This window comes from Cyanistes caeruleus, chromosome 28 (assembly GCF_971803275.1).
Source record: "Cyanistes caeruleus chromosome 28, bCyaCae1.hap1.1, whole genome shotgun sequence".
NCBI classification, from domain to species: domain Eukaryota; kingdom Metazoa; phylum Chordata; class Aves; order Passeriformes; family Paridae; genus Cyanistes; species Cyanistes caeruleus.
Window position 1 is genome coordinate 5702132 of NC_141728.1, and position 22583 is coordinate 5724714.

The window sequence follows — 22583 nt, forward strand, 5'->3', positions numbered from 1 at the left end:
ATTCAATATTGGAGGCTGAATCCAAATGTCAGAACTCAGGCCCTGCATGTGAATAACAGTACCTTTCCTAGGAAAGTGAAACTCCCAATCCTAATGTTGATGTTACAGATGATCATCTGCCCAGTAGAGAGACATGCCAGCAAGACCTTTCTGTCCTGAAGCCTTTGTTTGGGAGAAATCCTTGGACATAATATTGGAAGTGGTATCCAAATATATTATACAAAATTGTGTGTTTGACTTCTGAAATGGAATGACAGTGCTTTTACATGGGATGAAAAACAGCTAGCCACAGATTATAAAGTAGAGAAGGGAGAAAAATACCAGCAAGACTTTTCTGCCCTAGTCTGTTTGGTGTTAGAGCAATCCCTAGATATATTCAATACTGGAACTTGTCTCCAAATGCTAGAACTAGGTTCTTCAACGTGAATGACAGTATCTATTCCTGTGAAGGGAAACACCTTGTCTAACTGATGGTGCTGCGGATGATCATCTTCAAGGTGAAGGCCAGCAAAATATTTTTGTCCTGAAACACCGTGACTAAGTGATTTATTTTCCAAGGAAAAGCAGTGACATTCCCTTTCAGGTGCACATATGAGAAATTTGGAAACTACCTCTACTAATGAGTATGTCCAAGGTTTGTTCTAACAGAATAGGTGCCTGGAGAAATAGGTCTTGCCTGCCTTTTCCTTCCCTGGGCAGACAATCATCTGCAGCACCAACAGTAGGACTGTTGTTTCTCCTCCCAGGGAAATGTGCTTTCATTCACTTTCAGAACCCAACCTCCTTAATTTGGTGCCAAGCTCAAAATTTGGATCCATCCAAGGATTGCTCCCACAAAAAATGTTCCAGGACAGAAGGTCTTTATGTCCCCTGGGCAGCCTCTCATCTGCCCCTGAAACACTGGTTACCTGATGTCACACTATATTAGGAATGGCAAAAGTATGACGCAGACTCTCTGGCATGGTTGCACAAGACAGCAAGTTTTATTCTTCCAGATCTTTTATAGACAATTCTGAGAAGGTCCAAAAAGGTAAAACTCTCATTGGTCATGAAACTAACACCATCATTGGACAGTTAGGAACAATACTTCTTGACCATTTCTTGCAAGTAAACAACAAGGTGACACCTGCCAAGGTTGTTTTCCTTCTCTAAGGCCTGTTTGGATTCCTCCTTATGATTTCTCAGGCCAGAGTGAGAACTTTGTGTGACTTAGTTTCACGCAGGCTCAAGCTAATGCCTGAAGCCTAAAAATCTCTTATTTGACCATTGTCAGTTCCCATACCTTGAGGCATCATGAACCCACCGAGCCAGAAAAATGTCACCCCTGTGTGACCAGTCCAGACCCACCTGAGACACTTTAACCCTGGCACTCCAATCCTCCTGTCCATTGTTGGGCTGCTCTTCAGTGCCCATCTCTTGGATCTGTGAGCACCCACAGGAGGGACTTTCACAGCCAACTTCTACACCTGGGCAGTGATGTCTTGCCCCAGTCCAGCAGCCCCAATGGGTGTCCCTCTTTACTGCCAACTGTCCTTCTTACATCATTCCAGCCACCTCCACAGAGCATTTGCCACCATCCATGAGTCAGTACAGAAGCAGAGTGTGGGCCACTTCTCTTATTCAGCCATACCCAAAGCCAGCTAGATGGCTTTAAGCTTTAAGGTCTGTAACCTGACTGGATCCATATTGTCCTTCAGTGGCTTCCACAGATTGTCATGTAGGACTCCATACAGCAGCTCTTGATGCATCCCTACAATAAGGCAGGAATCATCACTAAAGAGAGAGTGATGCTTCTCATTTTCCGGTAGCCAGGGCCTCCTTAGCATGTGCCACCTTCACCTCCTCCTCTTCTGATGATAATCTGAAACTTTTGCCTCTGGGACAGCTTGTAATGACTTCCAAGATCCCTTTCCCTTTGAACATCCAGCCCAGCACTGGCAGTTGGGTGCCAGTGGAAGCTGTGTTTTGGTGACAATCACTTCTGAAACAGATGGAACCTCCTCGTAAGCTGACAGTATTTGTAGTGTGGTGTAGGACTATAGCTGGTCTCTGATCCTTTGTATCCCAGACTCAAGAACCATAGGGTGGTCCTTTAACTTCCCCAGGTCCCTCTGACAGAGGCTCCAGGATGGACCATTCTCCCTGGCTGCAGCATGGAGCACATCTTCCACATCCTGTCCTTTTCCTGACTGGTCCAACAGCTACTGTTGGAACAATCTCTTCTTTAATTTGTTGAAACAGAGATGGATTCTGCATGATGGCATCAGGGTACATTGTACAACTGTGTCAACTAAAGCCTTGTGCTCCTGTGGCTCTGCTGTGCCAGGCCATGGATCCATACAGTCCAATAGACCACACTGTTCTTTTCCCACACCTGACTGGAGCCAGGGCCCCTCTAGCTCTGATCACAGTACTCATTGCTCGCTTCTTGTAAATATGACCTGGAGGTACCTTCTAGAGGGTCAGAAGTAACATCAGCCTTTCAATTATGCCTGAGGATTTGTCCAGTGGAAACTGACTGGCATTTTTCCTTGAAGAGTTTTCTGCCTTGGAGACCCTTGTGAGACCCCTGTGAGACACTCATGAGACCCCCATGAGAGACCCTTGTGTGAGAGACCTCAGGTGCCCTCCAGCTACCTCCCACAACTCACCAGAGGGCATAAGCCCCCAGGAAGGGCAGGTAGAAGTAGTAGTACTCAAGGACAATGGTGACAGTAACAGCATCGCAGAACCAGCCAAAGGCCCTGAACTGCAACACAATGAGCCTGTAATCCAGCAGGTGACTTGTAGGGGTACACCATCTGACCAGGATCAAAAAACTGCCTCTCCCCAAAGATAAACCCCACAAAGCCAAACACTATCTAATTATCTCATACCCCTCAAAACGGCCCCATTTCCCCAAATACAGCTGGGGACAGGGGTCTCACCTGAACCTCACAATTATAAAACACCTGATGGGGGGTGAAAGAACTGAAAAAAAAGTACCTCCCTTCAGTGTGGGATGCTCCTGCATCCCAAAATACCCCCCCGAATACCCACATACCCTCCACAAACTACCCAAATACAGGTGAGTTTGGGGGTCTCACCTGAGACTTGTAGATGAGCAGGGTGATGTGAGTGGTACTGTACATGCTTATGTACACGGAGAGCTGGATGGAGCCCCCCAGTCTGATGTGGCCACTGAGAGACCAAACCCTGTGGGTGCCCCAGAGAGACCCCCAAGTATACCTTACAGACACCCTCCAAACGCTGTGTAGGGACCCCTGACTGCCCCATAGTGACAAACAGCTGCCCCCGTGCCCCCACACCATCTCCCTATACCCCGCATGGTACCTGTGATGGAAAAGCACTTGCCCAGCACGATGAGCATGAGGAGGAAAATGAGGGAGCTGACAGAGGGGGAGAAGCTGGCATGGGGATGTGGGGAGGGCTGGGCACTCACCTTCATCACACCCCCCTACCCCCTGCTTCATCACCCTTATACTTCCTGTATTCTCCTCCCATGTACTCATCACCTCCCATGATTTCAAAGTGCCCCTGTGCCCCCCCATAACCCCTATACTTCGCTGTGAAACCCCGCCCAAACCCACTCAGAACCCTCAGCCCCACCAAATCTCAATATGGCCCTCAGACCTTGACACCTCCCAATCTCTGAAGATCCCCCAAATCCCAGTTTAACTTCCACAGATGCCAATGCTCTCCAGTCCCTGCAGCTGTCCCAGATCTGCCCATAGCCCCGCAAGCTCCCCCTTCACGCTCCATGGTGGCAGCTACCATGAGCATCTTGTAGGTGGTGTGGAGCAGCTGCCATCCCTAGACCAGGTCTGGGGGGACTGGGGGGTGAGCAGAGGATCTCTCAAAGCACCACCTCCCCCCAGGCCCCCTCGAAGCTCAGGTTTCCCCCCAGCCACTCACTGATGAATAATGAGAAGATGACAATGAAGAAATGAAGATGAGGAGGAAGGTGATATCTGTCTCCAGGATGCCTGGGGAAGGTGGGGGGGTGGGGTGAGAAGGGGTTCACCCCATGAGGACCCAATATGCACCAGGCTGTCCACAGACGCCCCCTGCATTGCAGCCCCACCATCAATCCCCAAGTACCCCAAACCCTTCAGCTTCCTCAGACCTCAATAACCTCCAATATGTCTCCCAATACTGATGCACCCTAATCCTTCCAACCCCCTAAACTCCGGAAAAGTCCTCCAAACCCTCATATATGTGCCCATCTCAATGCACCCCCAATCCCTGAAGCCCCCCAGACCACCATAACTCCCCATATACCCTCAGACGCTGATGTACACCAATCCCTTCAGCCCCTCCAGCCCCCGCAGACCACGCGGACTCCAATAAGCCCCCTCAGACCCCCATAACTCCCAAGATACCCCCCCGATCTCGATGCACGCCAGTCTCCCTCCCATTGCCTTTCCCCCAGCGGCCGCGGCCGCCGGGAATTCATCAGCCGATAGGTGCCGCGTCCGGAAGGAATGAATCCCCGTTGCTCAGCGCCATCTCCTGCTCCGGCTCCAGCCCATGGCTCTGCGGAGGCCGGGGGCCTCCCGGGGGGGAGATGGGGGTGCTCCACCCGTGTTTGCTGAGGGCTACGCACTACCAGTGCTCGTGCACGGAGCGGAAACTGCGGCCGCTGCACAGCACAGTCCCTGCAGCTCTCCCCCCCCACAATAAAATCACCCAGTCCCCGCAGCCTCCCAAATACCCGAGCCCGTTTATAACGCCCCCCCCAGACCCAAATATGCCCCCCCATCCTGATGCCCCCCCACTCTCGTTCCCCACGCTCCCGACAGGGCCCGCCCTCAGCACTGCCCCCGCCCCCTCCCATAGGCCCCGCCCCCAGACCCCGGCGACGCACGGGCCCCGCCCCCACAGACCACGCCCCCGGCACGGGACACGTCCTCATGCAGGCCACGCTCCCACGCAAAGCCACGCCCCCACGCTGCATCGGGGCGGCAACTCTGTCCCGTTACAACCCAATGGAACCCAGTACAGCCCAGTACAGTCCAGTATAACTCCGTACAACCCAGCAAAGCTCAGTATAGGCAAATATAGTCCAGTATAAGAGAGTATAACCCAGTATAGCCCAGTATTTCCCCCGAAGGAACCAAAACCAGGTGGTTCAGTCTGAGCAAGGGGAAGAGGAACAAAGAGTAGCATGTGGCAAGCGGGGGGACGGAGGCGGCGGGGGGAAGAGGTTTGGGTGTCCCAGGGGTCCCCCAGACTCCGGGGGGTTGTACATGGGGGTGACCCCGCTGTGTGGCCTCGTACCCTTCCCAGCCCCCCGGGGACCCCTAAATCCATCCAGGTAGCGGTCTCCCCTACCCACGTCACAGGGAGCTGGGTGGGGCAGTGGTGACAAGAAGTGATACCCCAAACTTCCCTTTTCTAACCCGAAAATCACCCAAAGCGAAGGCAGTGGCACGGTGGGAACCTGATGGGGACCAGGTGTTCCCCAAAACCCCTGGGGACTGGGGGGGGTGAGGGGTCCTTGGGATGTGTGGAGGAGGTTCTTTGTCCCTGAGGAAGGTTCCTGGGCCCTGACAGGGGTCCGTGTGGTGGGTCTCCCTGGTTGTGGATGGAGGGATCTCTGGGCCCTGAAGGGAATCCTTGGAGTGTGTGCATGGGTCCCTGAGGTGCAGACAAGGAGTCCTTGGACCCTGAGTGGGAATCCTGGCATTCTGGTGGGGGTCTCTGGAGTGTGGATGAGAGGTTCCTGGGCCCTGAGTGGAGACCCTGGGGTTCAGGTGGTCTCTGGGGTGTGGATGAGGCATCCCTGGGCTCTGAGTGGGGTCTTTGGGATGGTGGTGGGGTCTCTTGGTTTTTACGGGGGGTCTCTGTGGTACCGAGGACATGCCTCATCCCACTCTCTCCCCCACTGCATCCAGGATCTCCCCAGGGTGTGTCAGAACGTGCACCTCACTGCTGGTGATGCTGGTGACACTAGTGATGGTGCCTGCAGGGGTCTCTCCCTATGGCTTCTGCAACTGCATCCTGGTGCCATGGGACCCTGGGCTGTTCTGCTGCATCCAGCGCTTCCTGAGCACCGTGGGGGCTGCAGTGGGCAACCTCCTTTCCACTGCCACATCCCTCAACCTCTCCATCAACATTTTGTGCCAGGTGCCCCCCAGTGCCTTTGCCCACCTGCCGTGGCTTTACACCCTTGTTCTGACCCACAACCAGCTGGAACCCCTGTCCTCAAGGGCTTTCTGGGGCCTGTCAGCACTGGCCCACCTAGACCTGGCCCACAACAACATGTCAGTTCTGGCCACAGGTGTGTTCACCGGGCTGGGCAACCTGAGCACACTGCGGTTGGACCACAACCCTCTGCAGAAGGTGGCCCCCAGGGCTTTCTGGCCACTGACCGCACTCAGCACGCTCTGGCTTTGGGGTGGCCAGCTCAGCGCACTGGAGCCCGTGGCCATGGCCGTGGGGCATCTGGACACACCTGGACCTGCTCGACCTGTGTGGCAACATGCTGTCGACACTGGGCCCAGGGCTGCCGCCCACACTGAGGGTCCTGTGCCTCTGCAACAACTCCCTGGGAGCTCTTTCAGGGGCCACCCCTGGGGTGATGCCCCCAGGGCTGCGTGTGCTCGACCTATCCTACAACAACATCTCCGACACTGTGCCGCTCGCTTGCTTGTGCCTGCACAACCTGACACACCTACACCTGGCTGGGAGCCTGCTGGATGTGGTGTAGCTGCTGCGCATGGTGTGATGCTGTGCTGGTTTTTATTGCCCATGACCAACATCTCCAGGATCTGCTCTGGCGATGTGGGCCGGGTGAGAACGGGCACAGAGATCAGCACCCCAGACGCGGCACCCAGACAACCCAACACAAGCAGCCCCAGACACTTGGGGTGAGGCATCCTGCAGCTCTGCAGGCCCTGTGACAACCTGGGGTCACATCTGCTGCCAGCCAGGAGCTGTGCAGGTGGCACCCTGGGATCTTCACACCCCCAGTGTCCCCAGGACCGGAGAGAGAGTAGTGGAGGGAGAGAGGAGGGAAGGGGAGTTTCCTGCAGCAGCCCCTGTGCCAGGGGTCACTCCCAGGCTGGGCTGGAATGAGGCAATGCTCATCACCCTCCCTGCTCCCCTTTAGGGCAATTTTTCTCCCTGTTTCAGCCTCTTCAATGCAACGGAGACAAAAGGAGCTGCCAAACCAGCACTGCTATGATGCAGAGGTCACCCTTGAACCTTCCCCTGAACAAGCTCTAAGTCTCTCCCCATGAGGAGTTTCTGCTTCCAGACCTTCCCATTCTTCTTGTTTGCATCCATCTTCCAACACCCCTTTGAAGCCTCCCCACCAGCATGGCCATCCTAGTTTCAGCCAGGACAGAGCCACTAAAATAGAGTTAAATTTTTTTTGCAGTAGCTGACAGGTGTTGCTGTGGGCATTTCTAGGTCATTCAGTATCATCTTATTTGCCAGGGGTAAGGGAAAAGGACTCTCTTCCTTGCTTCTGAGAGGAAGGAGTTCCTTCTTTGAGAAGAAAGCATGGCAAGTGAAACAGGCAGTATTGTCACAGACTTTCTATGTAGAAACTTTATCTTATACCTTTTGTCATTAATATTGTTTCTGTTACTGTTTGTTTTCCTATTTCATAGCTGTTTCCAGTAAACTGTACTTGTGTCAAACTGTGATCTTTGCCTTTTGTGCTTCCAGCTGGAGGGGACAGGGAAGCAAGAGCCAGTGTGTTTTCAGTATAAGTATTAAAGTATGGAATACTGTTCTTAAAACATGACAGCTTTAATTACTGCCCAATGTGAGGCACAAAGGGTTGAGATAACAGACCTGTCTAGAGCCAGCTGAAAACAAATGTAATTTAAACCTTTGTTGTATTATGTGCAGAGCTACTGGTCGCAATTGTCGAGATGACGAATGAGGCATGGGACCACCATGCTTTGAGATGATTTATTGCTCAAGTAAGCTAGATAAGATGTCAGTCTGAAGGTGTGAGATTTAGAGGAGCAACAAGTCAGCCACAGCTCAAGATAGTCACGGGTTTCTTCTTATTTTTTATTTATTCTTTATTACTTTTTATTTTATTTTTATTTTATTTAATATTTTTATTTATTTATTTATTTTAAAATAACTTTTATTTATTTTTTATTTATTTTATTTAATAAGTTTTCACTTATTAAGCTATCACCTTTGCTTAATTTTGCTGCACTGCCTCTGTCTCTTAGCCAATAAGCTGACAGGTCACGTACTCATACACACACTTCTGTTACAGCTTCTAGATCTCTAGCCTACTCTGTAAGTCAAGTTATTACAGTTCAAACTTCAAACTATTTTACTTAATATAATTTCTTACTTACTTAGGACATATTCTTACTTATAACTACAGAGACATAAGTTTATAATTTCTCTACTTAATGTTTGTGAACCTTTATCATTACATTAATGCAAGCTTTGTCCAAGGCTGCAGATTGAGCCCTTCAGCATCTGTGGAAGTTTCTATTTTTCCATTTCCCACAACAATGTTGCTCGGTCTGTTCACGTGGGTGTAGTATCTAACCCTGTATGTATATTTTTCAGAAGGAAGAGGGATCAGGACTGTTTTGTTGCAGTACTGTGGGATATCAGTTTATGACATGGTGACATCAAGGGCAATGAGGGTCGTTTGGGATGTGTCTTCAGTGCTGCTCTCCTGCCCTTGCCTTGGGTGCTACCTCTGGGACTCCATTAATAATCCTACTCAGCCCATGGGGGGAACAGGGGAGGATGATTTTCCCCAGCCTTTCATTCCCTTTTCCTCCTTCAGGCCTGTTACAATAGCTTTTGAGAATTCTGAATTCCCTTTGGGTGTTAAGGAAAGTATGTTTAACCCTAACCCAGGTCTCTTGAGTGTGGTCCTCACCATGTTTAAAATTACGAAAGAAATTTTTCGAAAGGCCATTCAGAGATCTTCCCTGAGGGGGGATAGTCAGGAGTGGTATGAAATGTGGGAGGACATGGGCCAGTGTTTGGAGGATTTCTCTGCTCCAATAGTTTGGAAATTCACCCCTGAACAACTAAAGGACCCTGGTAAAGTGATAAAATGTAGGGAAGAAAAATGCTGTAGTGACTGACTCCAGAGAGGCACAAAGTTATGCAATGTGCTGGGCCCTGGCTACTATTTACCAGCCACTGTTCATCACTGGACAGCACCCTCAGGGGAAGGAGGAGGAGGAGGAAAGCAGAGCAAGAGGCACCCTGGGCAGTCCAATTGCAGCTGAACCAGAGGAACAACATGTGCTGCGAGCAGTTGCTGCTATACAGAAGAAATACAAGACCACATCAGTTTGTTGAGTGAGGAATGAAGAGGAAGCAGGGTCCTTACAACAGGAGGAAGATCCAGATGAGGTCCAGGGCACACAGTCCATGTGGCAGAAGTTTGTATGGAGCGTGCTATCGTTGTATACCATCACTGGCAGTGATGTCAATGAAATAAGGAAAGCAAACAGTGCTGCAGCTTTGGCAATATGAAGATCATCTTTTCTTCTCCCTACCGACCTATGCATTGGTTGTGGAAAAAGATGTCCAAAACTGCAGACAGATTTGAAAGACTCAAGCAAACTAGAGAGGAAATGTCCCATGTCCTGCCAGTATGGACCAGAGTCTCTGCTATTGGGAGCAGCCAAAATCCTGCTCAGGAGAGGGGAGACACACTATGAAGTAACCTCTGGTTTTAACTGTATGACCACGGAGAAGACATGAGGAAGTGGGATTGAAAACCCATCTCTGCCCCAACAGCACAGGTGAGTTGAGAGGAAGAACACCACCAAAGAAAACTTGTCAAGGATAAATCTGCTCCAGTTTCCAGTGGGCAAATCCTCAGACAGAATAGAAGGGCTGATGTTACTTCTGATAGTTTTGAAAGGACCTCCAGGTGATATTTACAAGAAGTGAGCAATGAGTACTGTGACTGGAACTAAAGGGGCCCTGGCTCCAGTCAGGTGGAGGAAAGGGACCATCAGATCTATTGGGGAATGTGGATCTGATGGCTAGTACAGCAGAACCACAAGAGTATAAGGCACAAGAGTATAAGTGGAGGGCACACTTTGTCCTTTTTAGGAGATCCATTGACAGAGTCTCTTGGGAGTCAGTCCTGAAGGGAAAAGGAATCCAGGAAAGCTGGAGATGCTTTAAAAAGGAAGTTTTAAAGCTCCAGGAGCTGAGTCCATGTGCCGTAAGACAAGCCGGTGTGGGAAATGACTGGCCTGGTTAAAGAGAGAACTTAGGCAAGAGCTCAGGGCAAAAAAAAGAGCATGTATCACCTCTGGAAGAAGAGTCCCATAGCCAATGAGGATGGATGGCTCCAGATACATCAGTCCTGAGCTTCCTAAGAAAACTTAGGGTATTACAAGGATGTTGTGAGGTGATATAGCAAGAAAATTAGAAGGGCCAAAGCCAAACTGGAATTTAATTTGGCCAGTGTAATTAAAGTTAACAAGAAAAGTTTCTATAGTTTCTTGGCAGCAAAAGGAGGGCCAAGCAAAGTCTCCATCCTTTGCTGGGTGCAGAGGGCAGTGCCATGTCAGGGAGAAGGAAAAGGCTCAGTCTTTAACACTGTTGAGGGTTAGGTGTCCTTTTGTTTTGTTTTGTGTTCTGGCTGGCCCGTGGAATTTTTACCCATTATGTGCTGGGACAACCTAACTACTTAGGGGTGCTCACAACGGACAAAGAGTAGCCGGGCCTGGCGGGGGCGGGGGAAGGGGGCAGAAAAAGGAGAATGGGGACAGTTTTTTAGCTGGCTTTCTTCGGCTTCAGGAAAAGACATTTCGTTTTGCTGGGTCGCGGAGCTGCTGCGGTGGGGAGAAGGGAATTTTCGCCATCACCCAGATGGAGCTGCTGCTTCTTCTCCTTCTCCCCTCTTTGTTGGTGGCCTCGTACCCCCTGCCCTGCCGGGACGTGTGGCAGTGCCAGGCACCACCGCGGAGCTGCTGATCCACCTCAGCCACCAGCCCAGGATCTCAGCTCATCCCTGCTGATCCACCTCATCCACCAATCCAGGACCTCAGCTCGTCCCTGCTGTTCCAGCTGACTGCTCCTCGAAGCCCTGCAGGAGCACCGGGACGGACTGCCCGAGGGGGTTTGTGAAAACAAAGCCTCTCCCCCATCCTATCTCAGCCGGGAAAGCTGTCACGGGGTCCCTGTTTCTGTTTTCTTGTTAATGCTGTAGTAATTGTTGTTTGTTTGCCTGGTTATACTAGTAAAGAACTGTTATTCCTATCCCCAGATCTCTGCCTGAAAGTCCCTTGATTTCAAAATTATAATAATTCGGAGGGAGGGGGTCTACATTCTTTCATCCCAAGGGGGGCTCCTGTTCTCCCTAGCAGACACCTGTCTTCTAGAACCAAGACAAACACCAAACCCACTTGTCTGAGACTGCTCAGCTCCCAGGGCTGGAAGTTGATGAAAAGGAGCTGCGTGAAGCCCTGAAATGCGGGAGGAAACAGTCAGTGATCTGCTCTGCCAATCACACACACACACACACACACACACATAAGCACACACAAGTCCCTGGGCACAAATGAGATGCACATGAGGGAGCTGGAGAAAGCTGGCCAAGCCGATTTCACTCGTTTCTCAGAAGCTCTGGTAAACTGAAGGAGTTCCTGTTGACAGGAAATCAGCCAATGTGATGCCCATCTATCAGAAGGATTGGAAGGAGGATTCAGGTGTCACGGTATTGTCACAGTACAGGTGGCCTGCACCAGACAAAGTGAATCTGACCATAACACAAATCCTATTCAGCTAGCCTAGTTCATGCCTGAACATGTCCCTGGATAAGTTACAGGGGACCCTCAGCCAGCCCCATTCAAGGTGAGAAGTAAACACACCACTGGCCAGGAAGCTGGGTAGGGAGAAAGATCTCAGCCAATGGCTGTATAGCCCAGGAGATTTGAACTGGGTATTTAAGTAAGTTCTGAATAATAAACAAGGTGTTTGTCTCATGAGCACCTGGAGCATGAGTTGTGGATTTTTGTCTCCCCACCCATGACCGGGACATTACGTTCAGGGAACTCCAGGCATGTCAGCCTGACCTCTGTACTGGGGAAGGCCATGGAGTAGATCATCCTGAGTGCTATCCTACAGCATGTGCAGGACAACCAGGAGATCGGGCCAAGACAGTGCATGGTTGGGGAAGGCAGGTCCTTCTGTGACAGAATGACCCATTCAGTAGATGAGGGAAAGGCTGTGGATGTGTGTTTATAGACATGAGTAAAGCTTATGACACTGGAGAAGCTGGCTGCTCATGGATTGGACAGGGGAACAGCTTGCTGGGTGAAAAACTGGCTGATGTCCAGAGAGTGGCGGGGAATGGAACTAAATCGAGTTGGGGCCGGTGCGCTCCCCACTGTTGGGAAGGATGAGAATTTAACAGATAAACTTTATGGATATGAATGCTTAGCAGAAGGTTCTTTAGAAATGAAAGCAAGCTTTGATATATAAAAAGCAGCTTTTAGGGATAGCTGTTGCTGAAACAGCTGAAAGAACAAAGGTTTAGTCAAGTTGGAAGGCTTAGAGCAAAGGTTCCGTCAGTTAGAAGGAAGTTTTATGGCTAAAGTCCAACAGGTTAAGTGGTCTTCAAACAAAGTATGTTTTCTACCAAGTAAAGAAGCACAGATAGACAGAAAGATATTTTCCACCAAAGCAAAAAGAATTTTCCACTGCAAAACAAGTTTCAAAGTTTAACATGTAATTACTAACTCAGATGATTAGTTAGGCCCTAACATAGTATGGTAATTTTAGCAGTTTTGATAGGATATATGTACATGTAAAGGTATTGTGTATGATGCTGATTGGTTGTTATGTAGTAATATGCACAGAAAGAGATAGAATGCACTGTAACCAGAACTAAGTGGGCTTCAGGACACAGGGCTTGCCTGTTGCCAGCAGCTGTAGGCCAACCCACGACCCCCTGCTGTAATCTAAGCTATAGAATAAACAGCATTAGAAAGAAAAGCCATCTGAAGTCCACATCTCTCTGTTGGCTCTTACACCCACCACAAGAGCTTCCTAATTGGTGAAATAAATTGCTTAAGACCACTTGTTTCATGGTTATTCGGATGCCATGGAAGTGACACTTCTAGCTGACAATAAACATCTTGCTGTGGAAGCAAGATTGTGGAAAGATAAGCTGGAATTTCTAACAGACACTTTACTTCACAATCTATTAAAGTTACACCAAATTTTCACAAAGCAGACATCTTCTGCACATTCCCTGGAAATGTGTGGGGCTTTTCCCCCAAAGTTGGGATGCTGGTTTTGTGGTTACTCTCTCGAAGGTTGAGTGAAAGGACTCTGCACACTCTTGCCAGTTTGGTGGTAAGTTACATTGACTCTTAATCAATACTATTTCTTTCCTAGCTTTAATATAGGTACCTTAGCGTTGTGCACTGTTTCACTAGTAGTTGTTTTATACCATGTAGTGAGTAACTCCGTTCAAGACCTTTTGTCTGTTATCTCCTGTCTATTCAATAAATAACTCATTATATAATAGACCTGATCTGCCACTCTTAGAACTTGTGAGCTAGAGTGGTTTAGGTGTAGGCCACCCAATTCAAGCTCTATCCAAAAATCTTAGCCTAAGACAGGGCTTGTCTGAAGCTTCCACTCTATCCATAATAGCCCATTACTTGTGGGTGACCCCAGGGGTCAGTGTTGGGTTGGGGCCAGTCCTGTTTAACATCTTTATTGATGATCTGGATGAGGGGATCAAGCGGAAGTCACGCTAAGTTCACAAATGACACCAACTTGTGTGGGAGTGTGGGTCCGCTGGAGGGCAGAAAGGCTCTGCAGAGGGATCAGGACAGGCTGGATGAATGGGCTGAAGACAACGGTGTGAGGGTCAACAAGGCCAAGTGCCAAGTCCTGTCCTTGGATCACAACAACCCCACGGAATGCTCCAGACTGGGGAAGGAGTGGCTTGAGAGCTGTTCAGTGGGAAGGAATTTGGGGGTTCTGGTTGGCAGCCAGCTGGATTTGAGCCAGATGGATTTTTTTTGCCAGGTGGACAAGAAGGTCAGTGGCACCTGGCCTGGATCAGCCAGCAGTGATTGTCCCTCTGCACTGGGACTACTGAGGTGCCACCTCAAGTCCTGTGTCCAGTTCTGGCAAGAAGCTCTGCGAGACACTGAGGAGCTGGAACGAGTCCAGAGAAGGCAGTGGAGCTGGGGAAGGATCTAGAAAACACATCTTGCCAGGAACAGCTAAGGGGTTTTTCAGTCTGGAGAAGAGAAAGCTCAAAAGGAACCTCACTGCTCTCTACAACTGCCTGAAGAGAAGTTTTAGTCAGGTGGTCTTCAGTCTCTTCTGCCCTGTGTCAAGTGACAGGACAAGAGGAGATGGCTTTAAGTTGGGCCAGGGGAGGTTCAAATCAGATATTAGAAAACAATGTTACTGTTAGAGTGTTCAGTCACCGAAAAAGTTTGCTCAAGGAGGTGGTGGAGTTCAAGGGGTACCTGAATGTGGCACTTGGGGATATGGTGATTATGGTGGTGTTGGGTTGACTGCTGGACTAGATTATCTTGAAGGTCTTTTCCAACCTTAATGACTCAGTGATTCTGTGACTGTGTGACCTGCTGCCACTGCCTCCAGCTTTGTGCTCTGGGATGTTTTCTCAGTAGTGTCCCTCAGTGGGACCCATTAGAACTACAAGAAACTTCACAGTTTGAGTCTGGCTTCTCCAGAGGTTTCTTCAACTTTTCTCAGGGTCCAAGGTTCAAGGATGTGTTAGGTTAACACAACTTGGCTTTTAGTGGGGGCGGAGGCTGCTTCTGAGAGAGCAGCTCCTCAAAACGTCTACTACGTCCAGCAGAACCAATCCCTAAAGATTCTGACAACTGACATACTGGCTGGCCCAATTAGAGAATTTAGCAATGCCTCTGTGATGACGTATTTAAGAAGGAAAAAAGGCGCACAATTCCTCTTTCTTCCTCGCCTCTGAGGGGTGGTGAGGGGGCTGCTGGAATTTTCAGCTGAATGCTTCACCCTGTTGGCATTTTAGTAAAAGTAACCCCTTACCTTTTTGTTCTAATAATTGCAATGTATGTTAAAAGTCTGGATGATAATGAAACAATTAACTTACTGACAACCTCCAATAATACTAAACAACCCATGAGTTACAACTGTACTAAACCATCCACACAGTCCCAAAGCATATGGGAAATATGCTCAAACATTAGGTATTGTGAAGTTTGAGTGACTATAGTCATGGGGTACTGTCAGAGTGCGACATTGGTGGCTTGGTTCTTTCCCCCAGGACCGAGACTGACGAGAGAGAAACTTGTTTTCTTGTGTTCCGGCTCAGTTGTTTATTCTTTCCTTACCTATGTTACGTATTTACAGAGAACAAGGAGCTATATACACTAGGGTAGCAAGGTGCAAAATGGAGAGATGAAGAATCTCTCCATGGCCTTTTATGTGTCCATTCACCCAATAATCAAATGCTAGCTAGCTTATTTTCTTTAGTCACCCAATGACCCGATGCCTGTGTGCTGCAATGTGGATTCTTTCATCCAATCACTCATTATTACCCAAAAACCCTTAGAAGAAGAAGAAGAACAAGAAAAAGAGGCAATGCCCCAAATCCTCCATCTTGTATCTCACATATTAATACAACTAAAACTCCAAACTCCAACTTTTTCATCCAGTGATCTAATACAATTCTATCTAACATACACACTTCACATTCTCAGTTTCTCTACTTAGTTCTAGAAGCTTTCTCCATGGCTTGAAGTTAAACTCAGTGTTTTCTTGGGTGTCAGAGCCTGTCAGCACAAATAAGGGAATATTTTCTGTGCCTCTGACTCCAAAAGGGTACATTATGTGGGAAAATGACTGGAGACTCTGTGGACAGGTAACTGAAGATACAATTAGAGGAAACTGAGGAGTTATATTGGCATTTTAATAGGAGTTAAAACCGTATGGAAATTATAGAGTAAATCATAGCTGCTGCTCCCTGGATGGAATGCAGTTGGCAGGACTTGAAAACTATTCCAAAATGACTCCCCATCCACACACACCTGCTGAGGGGGATGGGATGGAGGGTGGGACAGAGTGGAGACACCACAGCCAGCCTCTGTGGAAATCCTTGCAGGGACGGGAACTCGATGTTGCTTTGCAGCTGATAAACCACATTCCACACATCAGCCAGGTGAGACAGGGACAGATGTCCTGCTGCAGAGCCAGCAACTGGGGCAAAATCCCTCTCCTTAGATGAACTTGATTCATTAAAGCATAATAATAATAATACTAACACGCACCTCCATCCCAAAGGTGCCCACCCTCAAGGTACAACTCTCTCCTTACTGGGCACAAGCTCTGTGCTCTTTTATCTTTAAAATCTGAGAGGATTTTACACCCAACAAAAACACAGGTATGTATCACCTTGTGTTACCCAAGCTCCAACTAAACACAAATAAATTGTATAAGAGTAAGTCAAGGATGGGGTAAAAGTTGGGGAAGACTCAATCATAACTGCTGGGATCAGTCAAGAGGCTGAACCTGTCTTATCCCGCAGTGGGATGCCTGTTGGGTAAGAATCATACTCTGCATGCTGAACGTTTTCTTAAGGATTAAAGCTTGTAGGTATATTCCTTCAAGTATATTTTTGCAGTCAGGCACTATCACCAACAACCCTCAAACCTGAACCTGTCACAATTTTATATTAATAACCAGAGTTATTCCATTAACTGTCAATGTGAATCCTTCCTGGGTGCTGGCAGTTGCCAGCAGCAGGGAACACACTCCAATAAAGAGGAAGAACTACTGAGGGCTCTCCCTTGTGCTGTTGATATTTCCCTGACTCAGCGGAACAACCCTTGTTCAAGCAGGGTGGCTCAGTGCAGGGTTCACCTAACAGGATGCTGACAGACATCGGACAGGCACCAGGTAGGACACAAGGGTCTCAGCTTTCCTGGGGCACTTACTAAGGGTCGAGTAAATCCTCCCACACTAAGGGTTGAGTAAGCCTCTCCTTTTCAGGTGATGGCCACTGGGAGTAGCCCAGCAAAGGAAAATTATGAGCAAGGGAAGGGTAAATTCTGCACAAGTTGAAGTTTTAAGAGCAAAGTACCTGCACTGCAGATGTGCTGCAAGGGAGCCTAAATAAGTAGCATCAGCATCATCAGCTCTTTATTTATAAAAGGTGAAACACTGACCTCTTGCGTAACACAGCCCAGACAAATTATGGAAAGTAAAATAACATTTTAAAGCAGCAAATTCATGTTCCAGAGAATACCCTGACACAGGAGTAAATCCACAATTTACTCTTAAATTCACTTTCTTGTTCAAACCAAACCCACCTGATCTCCCGTTTGGAGTTCCATTGACAGAGTGGAATGGGTGCTGAAGCTGCTACAGCTTGGGAAATATTTCTTGCTCTGCTGATGCCTCCTTTGGTCCCAAGTCCCTTTCACTGCTGTTGTCCCTCCTCCTTGAGCAGCTCCCCAGGTGAGGAAGGAGAAGCTGCAGGTGCCAGAGCAGAGATTCCCCTGCAACCCTGGAGAAGAGCAGAGTGAGGCAGGTGTCGCCTCTGTGCCCCAAGTGCCTTCACCTGAGGGACTTGCCCTATGGAAAGGGACCTGGAACAGTTCCTGAGGGACACCCCCCCCCCCGCCCCCCATCTCCCCCAAGAGCTTTTTCATCTTCCTGAAGCGTGAATGATGGAGCAGGCTGGGGGGCGCCTGGGGTCAGGCAAGGTCACCCACCGCAAAGCTCCCCCACTTTTAGAATCCCAGGCTGGTTTGGGTTGGAAGGGACTTCAAAGGTCATCTTGATCCACCTCCCGCCATGAGCAGGGACATCTTCCACTATGCCAGGTTGTTTCAAGCCCTGTCCAACCTGGCCTTAGACACTTTCAGGGATGGAACAGCTGCAGCTTCTCTGGACAACCTGTGCCAGGGTCTCACCACTCTCACAGGGAGGAATTTCTTCCCGATATCCAATCTAACCCTGCCCTCTGGCAGGTGAAAACCCTCACCCTCTATTCTATCCCCTAACAAAGACCCTCCCCAGCTCTCCTAGAGGCCCCTTTCTATCTTATATTTTATATCTCTATTAGATTTATACCTACATATGGATCAGCCCAAGAAGTGGCTCAGACAATCCATGACTAGTGGAGCCACCTGGGGTAGCCCTTTGCAGGGTGCATGGGAGTGCTGGGGATTTGGGCAGACCTATGGGTTATTCCAAAGGGCCTCAGGAGGTTTTAGAGGGAGGTTTGGAGGGTCCTGAGGATTTATAAGGTGTTCAGGGGAGCGGGGGGCTAGGGAACTTTTTGAGGGGACTCTAAGGGTCTTTGGGATTTAATGGGGAGGCTGTAGGGAATGGAGAGGGTCTCTAGGGTTTGGTTTTTTTTTTGGGGGGGGATGGGATGGGTATAGGAGTGTATATCCTAGGTCCCCAAAGTTGTCTCAACCTTTTCTTTACCTGGCAGGATTTGATCTCCACCTCTAAGGGAAGCTCATGTAATAAATGGAATTGATTTGTGCTAACTAAATTGTAACTATTTGGAAAGTTATTATTAGAAGCAACCAAAAGAATCAGTGTTACTAGGCAGATGCACCCCTTTACAGATATTACACGTTAAAATCGAGGTACAGGACGTAGTCTGGAAGGTAAGTGATGTCCCAAAATGAAAATGGCCCTGAGATGGACTAAATTAGAACGACTTTAGGCATTGGGCCTAAAAATCAGTAAATATCAGACTAATTAGTAGACTGATATAACACAACACTTAGTACGCACGCACAAACCTGAAAGGTTATCCAAAGGACAATAAGGAAGAGGAGAAGCCTTCGCCAAAAGACCACCAAAAGAAGACTGAAGACCGCCTAACAACAAGTGGAGCATGTGCCGTGAAGAATAGTGACATAAAATCAGAAAAATCAGAAATAGGAGGAAACTTATGGCAAACATTAATGAGTATGTATAAGCATACAGTATATAAGTTTAGTTTGAAATGCTTTGTTTTGTATGTGAGGCAGGGTGAGAAGCCCCTTCATACCCCAATCTGTTTTGTACGTGAGCTGGGGCAACAAGCCCTCCCCGCACCCCAGTTGGTTTTGCTTATGCTTTAATCATACTTAATTACTAGCAAATTATATATATAAATTGTAATTTTTACTAAATTGTATTCTTTTACTAAACTGTATTATTCTTTTATACCAAATTACTATTCAATTTACTAAATTGTATTAATTTTTAATTAAACTGTTATTAACTCAAGGGACCTAATTGTCGAAATTCTAATTTCATTTATAACACTCACCACACAGACTCTGTTCCCGATCCCCAAGAAATTTTTGATGTGCACAACATGCAGGAGTATTTTTCCTGCAATTTCCCTGGCTCTAAGAGGGACCATGGAGCAGCACGAAGTGGGGCGGGGGCTTCTCCATCCCCCACATCGGCAATTGCAGTTTTGATTCAAGTTTTAATTAAAGGCTGAACTGTTGCTGATACTGCAGTACGGTCGGGGTCTTTCCCTACGTCGTCGTCATCACGCCAATTCCCAGCAGACACTTGAGGGGCGCTTAGGAGGCAGATGGGGGATGCTAGCGGGATCACTGAAGGGTCTGGAGGGGCACTTAGGGGTCGGGGAGGCAGCTGGGAGAGCACTTGGGGGTGTGAGGGGACACACAGCGGGCGCTTTGGGGCCACGTAGGGCGGGCGGATTGAGGGATCCTGAGAGGCACTTGAGGGTCAGGAGAGGGAAAGTGGGGGTACTTAAGGGGTCCCAGGGTGCACTTACGGTTCAGGTAAGCACTCGCGGAGCAGCTGGGACGGTACTTGGGGGACAGTAGCGGCTCTGACGGGCTCTCAGGGACCACGGGGCATGACGGGAAACGCAGTCCCGGCGCTAAAGGCGTTCCATGGGGCCCCGCGGTACTTCGGGAGTTGTAGTCCAGGAAGTGAGTAAACCGGCACGGAACCGGCGGCCAATGGACGGCGGGAAGGCACGAGGGACTTGGGGGCGACTCAGGGCGGCTTCTCACGTCCCCACCATGGCCCCCCCACCGCGCTCTCAGAAGCGAGGGCACACCAGAAACCCCCGGCTGCGAAGGTGAAGATGACAGGCGAGCCCCCTCCCCCGCCTCGGTTTGGGGGTTTCCCGTCCCGGTACGCCAAGTAACCCCCCCAGGCGCCCCGATAGACTTCCTTGTCCCACGAACGCCCCCCCCCTCCCCCAACCTTTCCTGGGTCCCCCAAACCCTTTCCTGGACTCCCAACATCTTCCACAGACCCATCCCAACACCCCTAGAGTTCCCCCCCTCCCAGATCCCACAGACTATCGGGGGCCCTCTTCTGGACCCTCGATAGACACCCAGTGCCCCCCCCCAACCACTCACGATTTCCAGTGCTCCCCATACACCCCCCAAACCCTTTCTGCAGCCCCAGAGCCCCTCCAAACACCCCACAGACCCTCACGGACCCCCTGGGGACACCCAGCACCCCGGCAACACCCTCTTTTGAGACCCCAGAGTCCTCTAAATGCTCCTGGGGACTTATGGGAGACAGGAGACTGGGGGCAATCCCAAAAGTGGGGGAGGTAAGGGAGGGGATTTGGGAGGTCTCCACACCTCCCTGCTGCAATTTTGGGGTGTTACTGCTTTATTGGCCCCACCATGGGTTGGGAGTGCCCAGGTGGGCATTCCAGGAGGGTCTCGATGGCCCTGGGGGGGAGAACAGAGACCAAAGCGGGAATTAGGGGGACCTGGGGGATGTGCAGGGGCAGACCCTTGAAATTTGAGGGCGGAGGTGTCCTACCGAAGGCGTCCGCTTATCGCCCGGCGGTGGCATCGCAGCATCCAGAGGAGGTGGTCCCCCAGAGGGCCTGGGGGGGCTACATGTCACAGGGGGTGACAGTCCCACAAGTGTTCCCCGAGCACCACAAGGGACTTCCTGAGCCAGAAGTGCCTCCCTAACCCACAACTGCCCCTTCAGCCCCTCAAGTGACCCCTGGCCCACAGCTGTTCCCCCCATCCCCACAAGTTCCCGCTCCTGGCCCACAAATGACCCCCGTGGCCCACAAGGACACCTCCACCCCCACCAGTGCCCCCACCAGTGACCCCGCCTGGCCCACAAATGCCCACCAGCCCTCAAGTGACTCCCTTGCCCACAAGGGCTCCTCTGGTGCCTCACCCAGTGGCTCCTGCAACGGCGCCTCCTGTAAGGCATCATGAGCACTGCTCCTGATTGGCTGAGGGGCCTCACACGGGTCACGTGACCTGAAGCCCAGCCCTCCCCGGCGAAGGGGCTCCGGAAGCGCCTCTGGTGCAGATGGCGGGGCACCCTGGGAGTCACGTGATTCCCACCAGGGCACACACTGCAGATGCCCGAGGCAGTCATGTGACCCCCAAAATGGCTCCTGCCGCAAAGGTTCGTGGGACCCTCGCTTTCCACCGGGTGGCGCCCCCTGGTGCAGAGATGCACAGCAGCTGCTGCTGATTTGCCACGAGGCCTCGTGGGCATCACGGGACTGTGAGTATAGTGCCCCCAGCAGGGTATCCGGAGAACTGCTCCTCATTGGCCAGAGGGCCTTGTGGGAGACCTGTGACCTCCAACAGGGCTCCTGCCATAAGGGTTCCTGGGAGATGGCCTGGGGTGAAGGCGCCACCTGGTGCTCGCGGAAGTGTCTCCTGATTGGCCAAAGGGCCTCAGGGAGGTCACGTGATTCCCAGGGCACGGCCCCCTGCAGGCCCCCCGGCGGGTCACGTGACAGCCCCTGTGGCACTCCCGGTAGGGCACCCTGGGGAGCAGCAGAGCCAAGCAGGGCCCCGCCTACCAGGGGCGTGTCCAGCGCTGTCTCCTCCCCACGGCACCGCCTCAAGCGCCATCGTTCGAGGGGGTCATCGAGGGTGGAGCTGCAGGGGGCTGAGCCAAGCGGAGGCTTCGCCCTCTCTGGCCTGCGGGGGCGGGGCCAGAGCAGGGCCTGGCTGGGGGGGAGGAGAGGGTTGGGGATGGGGCGAGGGCCCCCGAAATGCTGACCCTGCACTGCCCCCCGCGGGGCTGGTGGTCTCGGGAGGAATTTGAGCGACTGCGGGACGCACTTATGGGCAGACTGGGATCTGGTGGGATCGAGTTGGAGGTCCCCGAGGCGCTATAGGGGAACACCGGGGAAGGGGAGGTAATTGGGAGGCACGTAGGGGCCTGGGGCGACATTTGGGGCTCTAGAGAGCTTGGACTTGGATTCCGGGACAACTCTGAGGGAACGGGGGAGCAGACTGGGGTCCCCAGGGGGCACTCGGGGATCCCGAGGGGCACTTGAGGCCGGGCTGCTCTCAAACCTCCTTTGCACCAGACGCTCCGTTCGCTGCTCCAGGCTGAGCCTCTGCGGGGGGGAGGGGGGGAGTGACGCCAGGCCCCGCCGAACCCCCACAAATTCCACTCCGGGATCCCCCAAATGCCCCCTCTCGATCCCCTCCGGACCCCTCAGGCCTCACCCGCTCCATCGCCCCCGCTCTCCTTTGGTTCCGCCCCAGCGCTCCGGGCCCGGCGCTGATTGGTTAAGGGCGGTTACGGGCGGGCTCTGCGGCCAATGGGAGGCGGGGGAGGGGGAAGGCGGGAAGCGCCGC

The 22583-nt window shown here is 50.8% G+C and overlaps 2 protein-coding genes across 4 annotated transcripts in view; one reads left to right on the plus strand and one right to left on the minus strand.

Moving 5' to 3' along the window:
* Positions 1-961: 961 nt before the first annotated feature.
* Positions 962-22492, minus strand: LOC111941918 (uncharacterized). The gene is made up of 8 exons (XM_086865147.1): positions 22452-22492; positions 22296-22339; positions 21151-21944; positions 20776-20842; positions 19760-20681; positions 18762-18839; positions 17310-17506; positions 962-2201 (listed from the first exon to the last, which is right to left on the minus strand). Exons 1-5 carry the CDS (start codon positions 22458-22460, stop codon positions 20612-20614), a joined length of 984 nt encoding a protein of 327 aa, XP_086721273.1. The 5' UTR covers positions 22461-22492; the 3' UTR covers positions 962-2201; positions 17310-17506; positions 18762-18839; positions 19760-20611.
* The window catches only part of LOC111942230 (IgGFc-binding protein-like), a 43161-nt gene continuing 40473 nt past the window's right edge, over positions 19896-22583 (plus strand). The window contains exon 1 of one of the 3 annotated variants that reach the window (XM_086865150.1): positions 19896-20127. The gene's annotated coding sequence lies outside the window, so the exon portion shown is untranslated. Of the gene's footprint in view, positions 20128-21931; positions 22136-22583 lie in introns of those variants that run through there. The other 2 variants (XR_015279708.1, XM_086865149.1) reach the window with 2 other exon arrangements.

What these genes read in the sequence shown, in the direction of transcription:
- LOC111941918 (XM_086865147.1), bottom strand. An exon ending in GAGCGTCTGGTGCAAAGGAG is followed by an intron (nt 21,945 to 22,295) that starts GTTTGAGAGCAG and finishes CCTCCCCCCCAG; the next exon opens with CCAGGCCCTGCTCTGGCCCC. An exon ending in GCGATAAGCGGACGCCTTCG is followed by an intron (nt 20,682 to 20,775) that starts GTAGGACACCTC and finishes TCTCCCCCCCAG; the next exon opens with GGCCATCGAGACCCTCCTGG.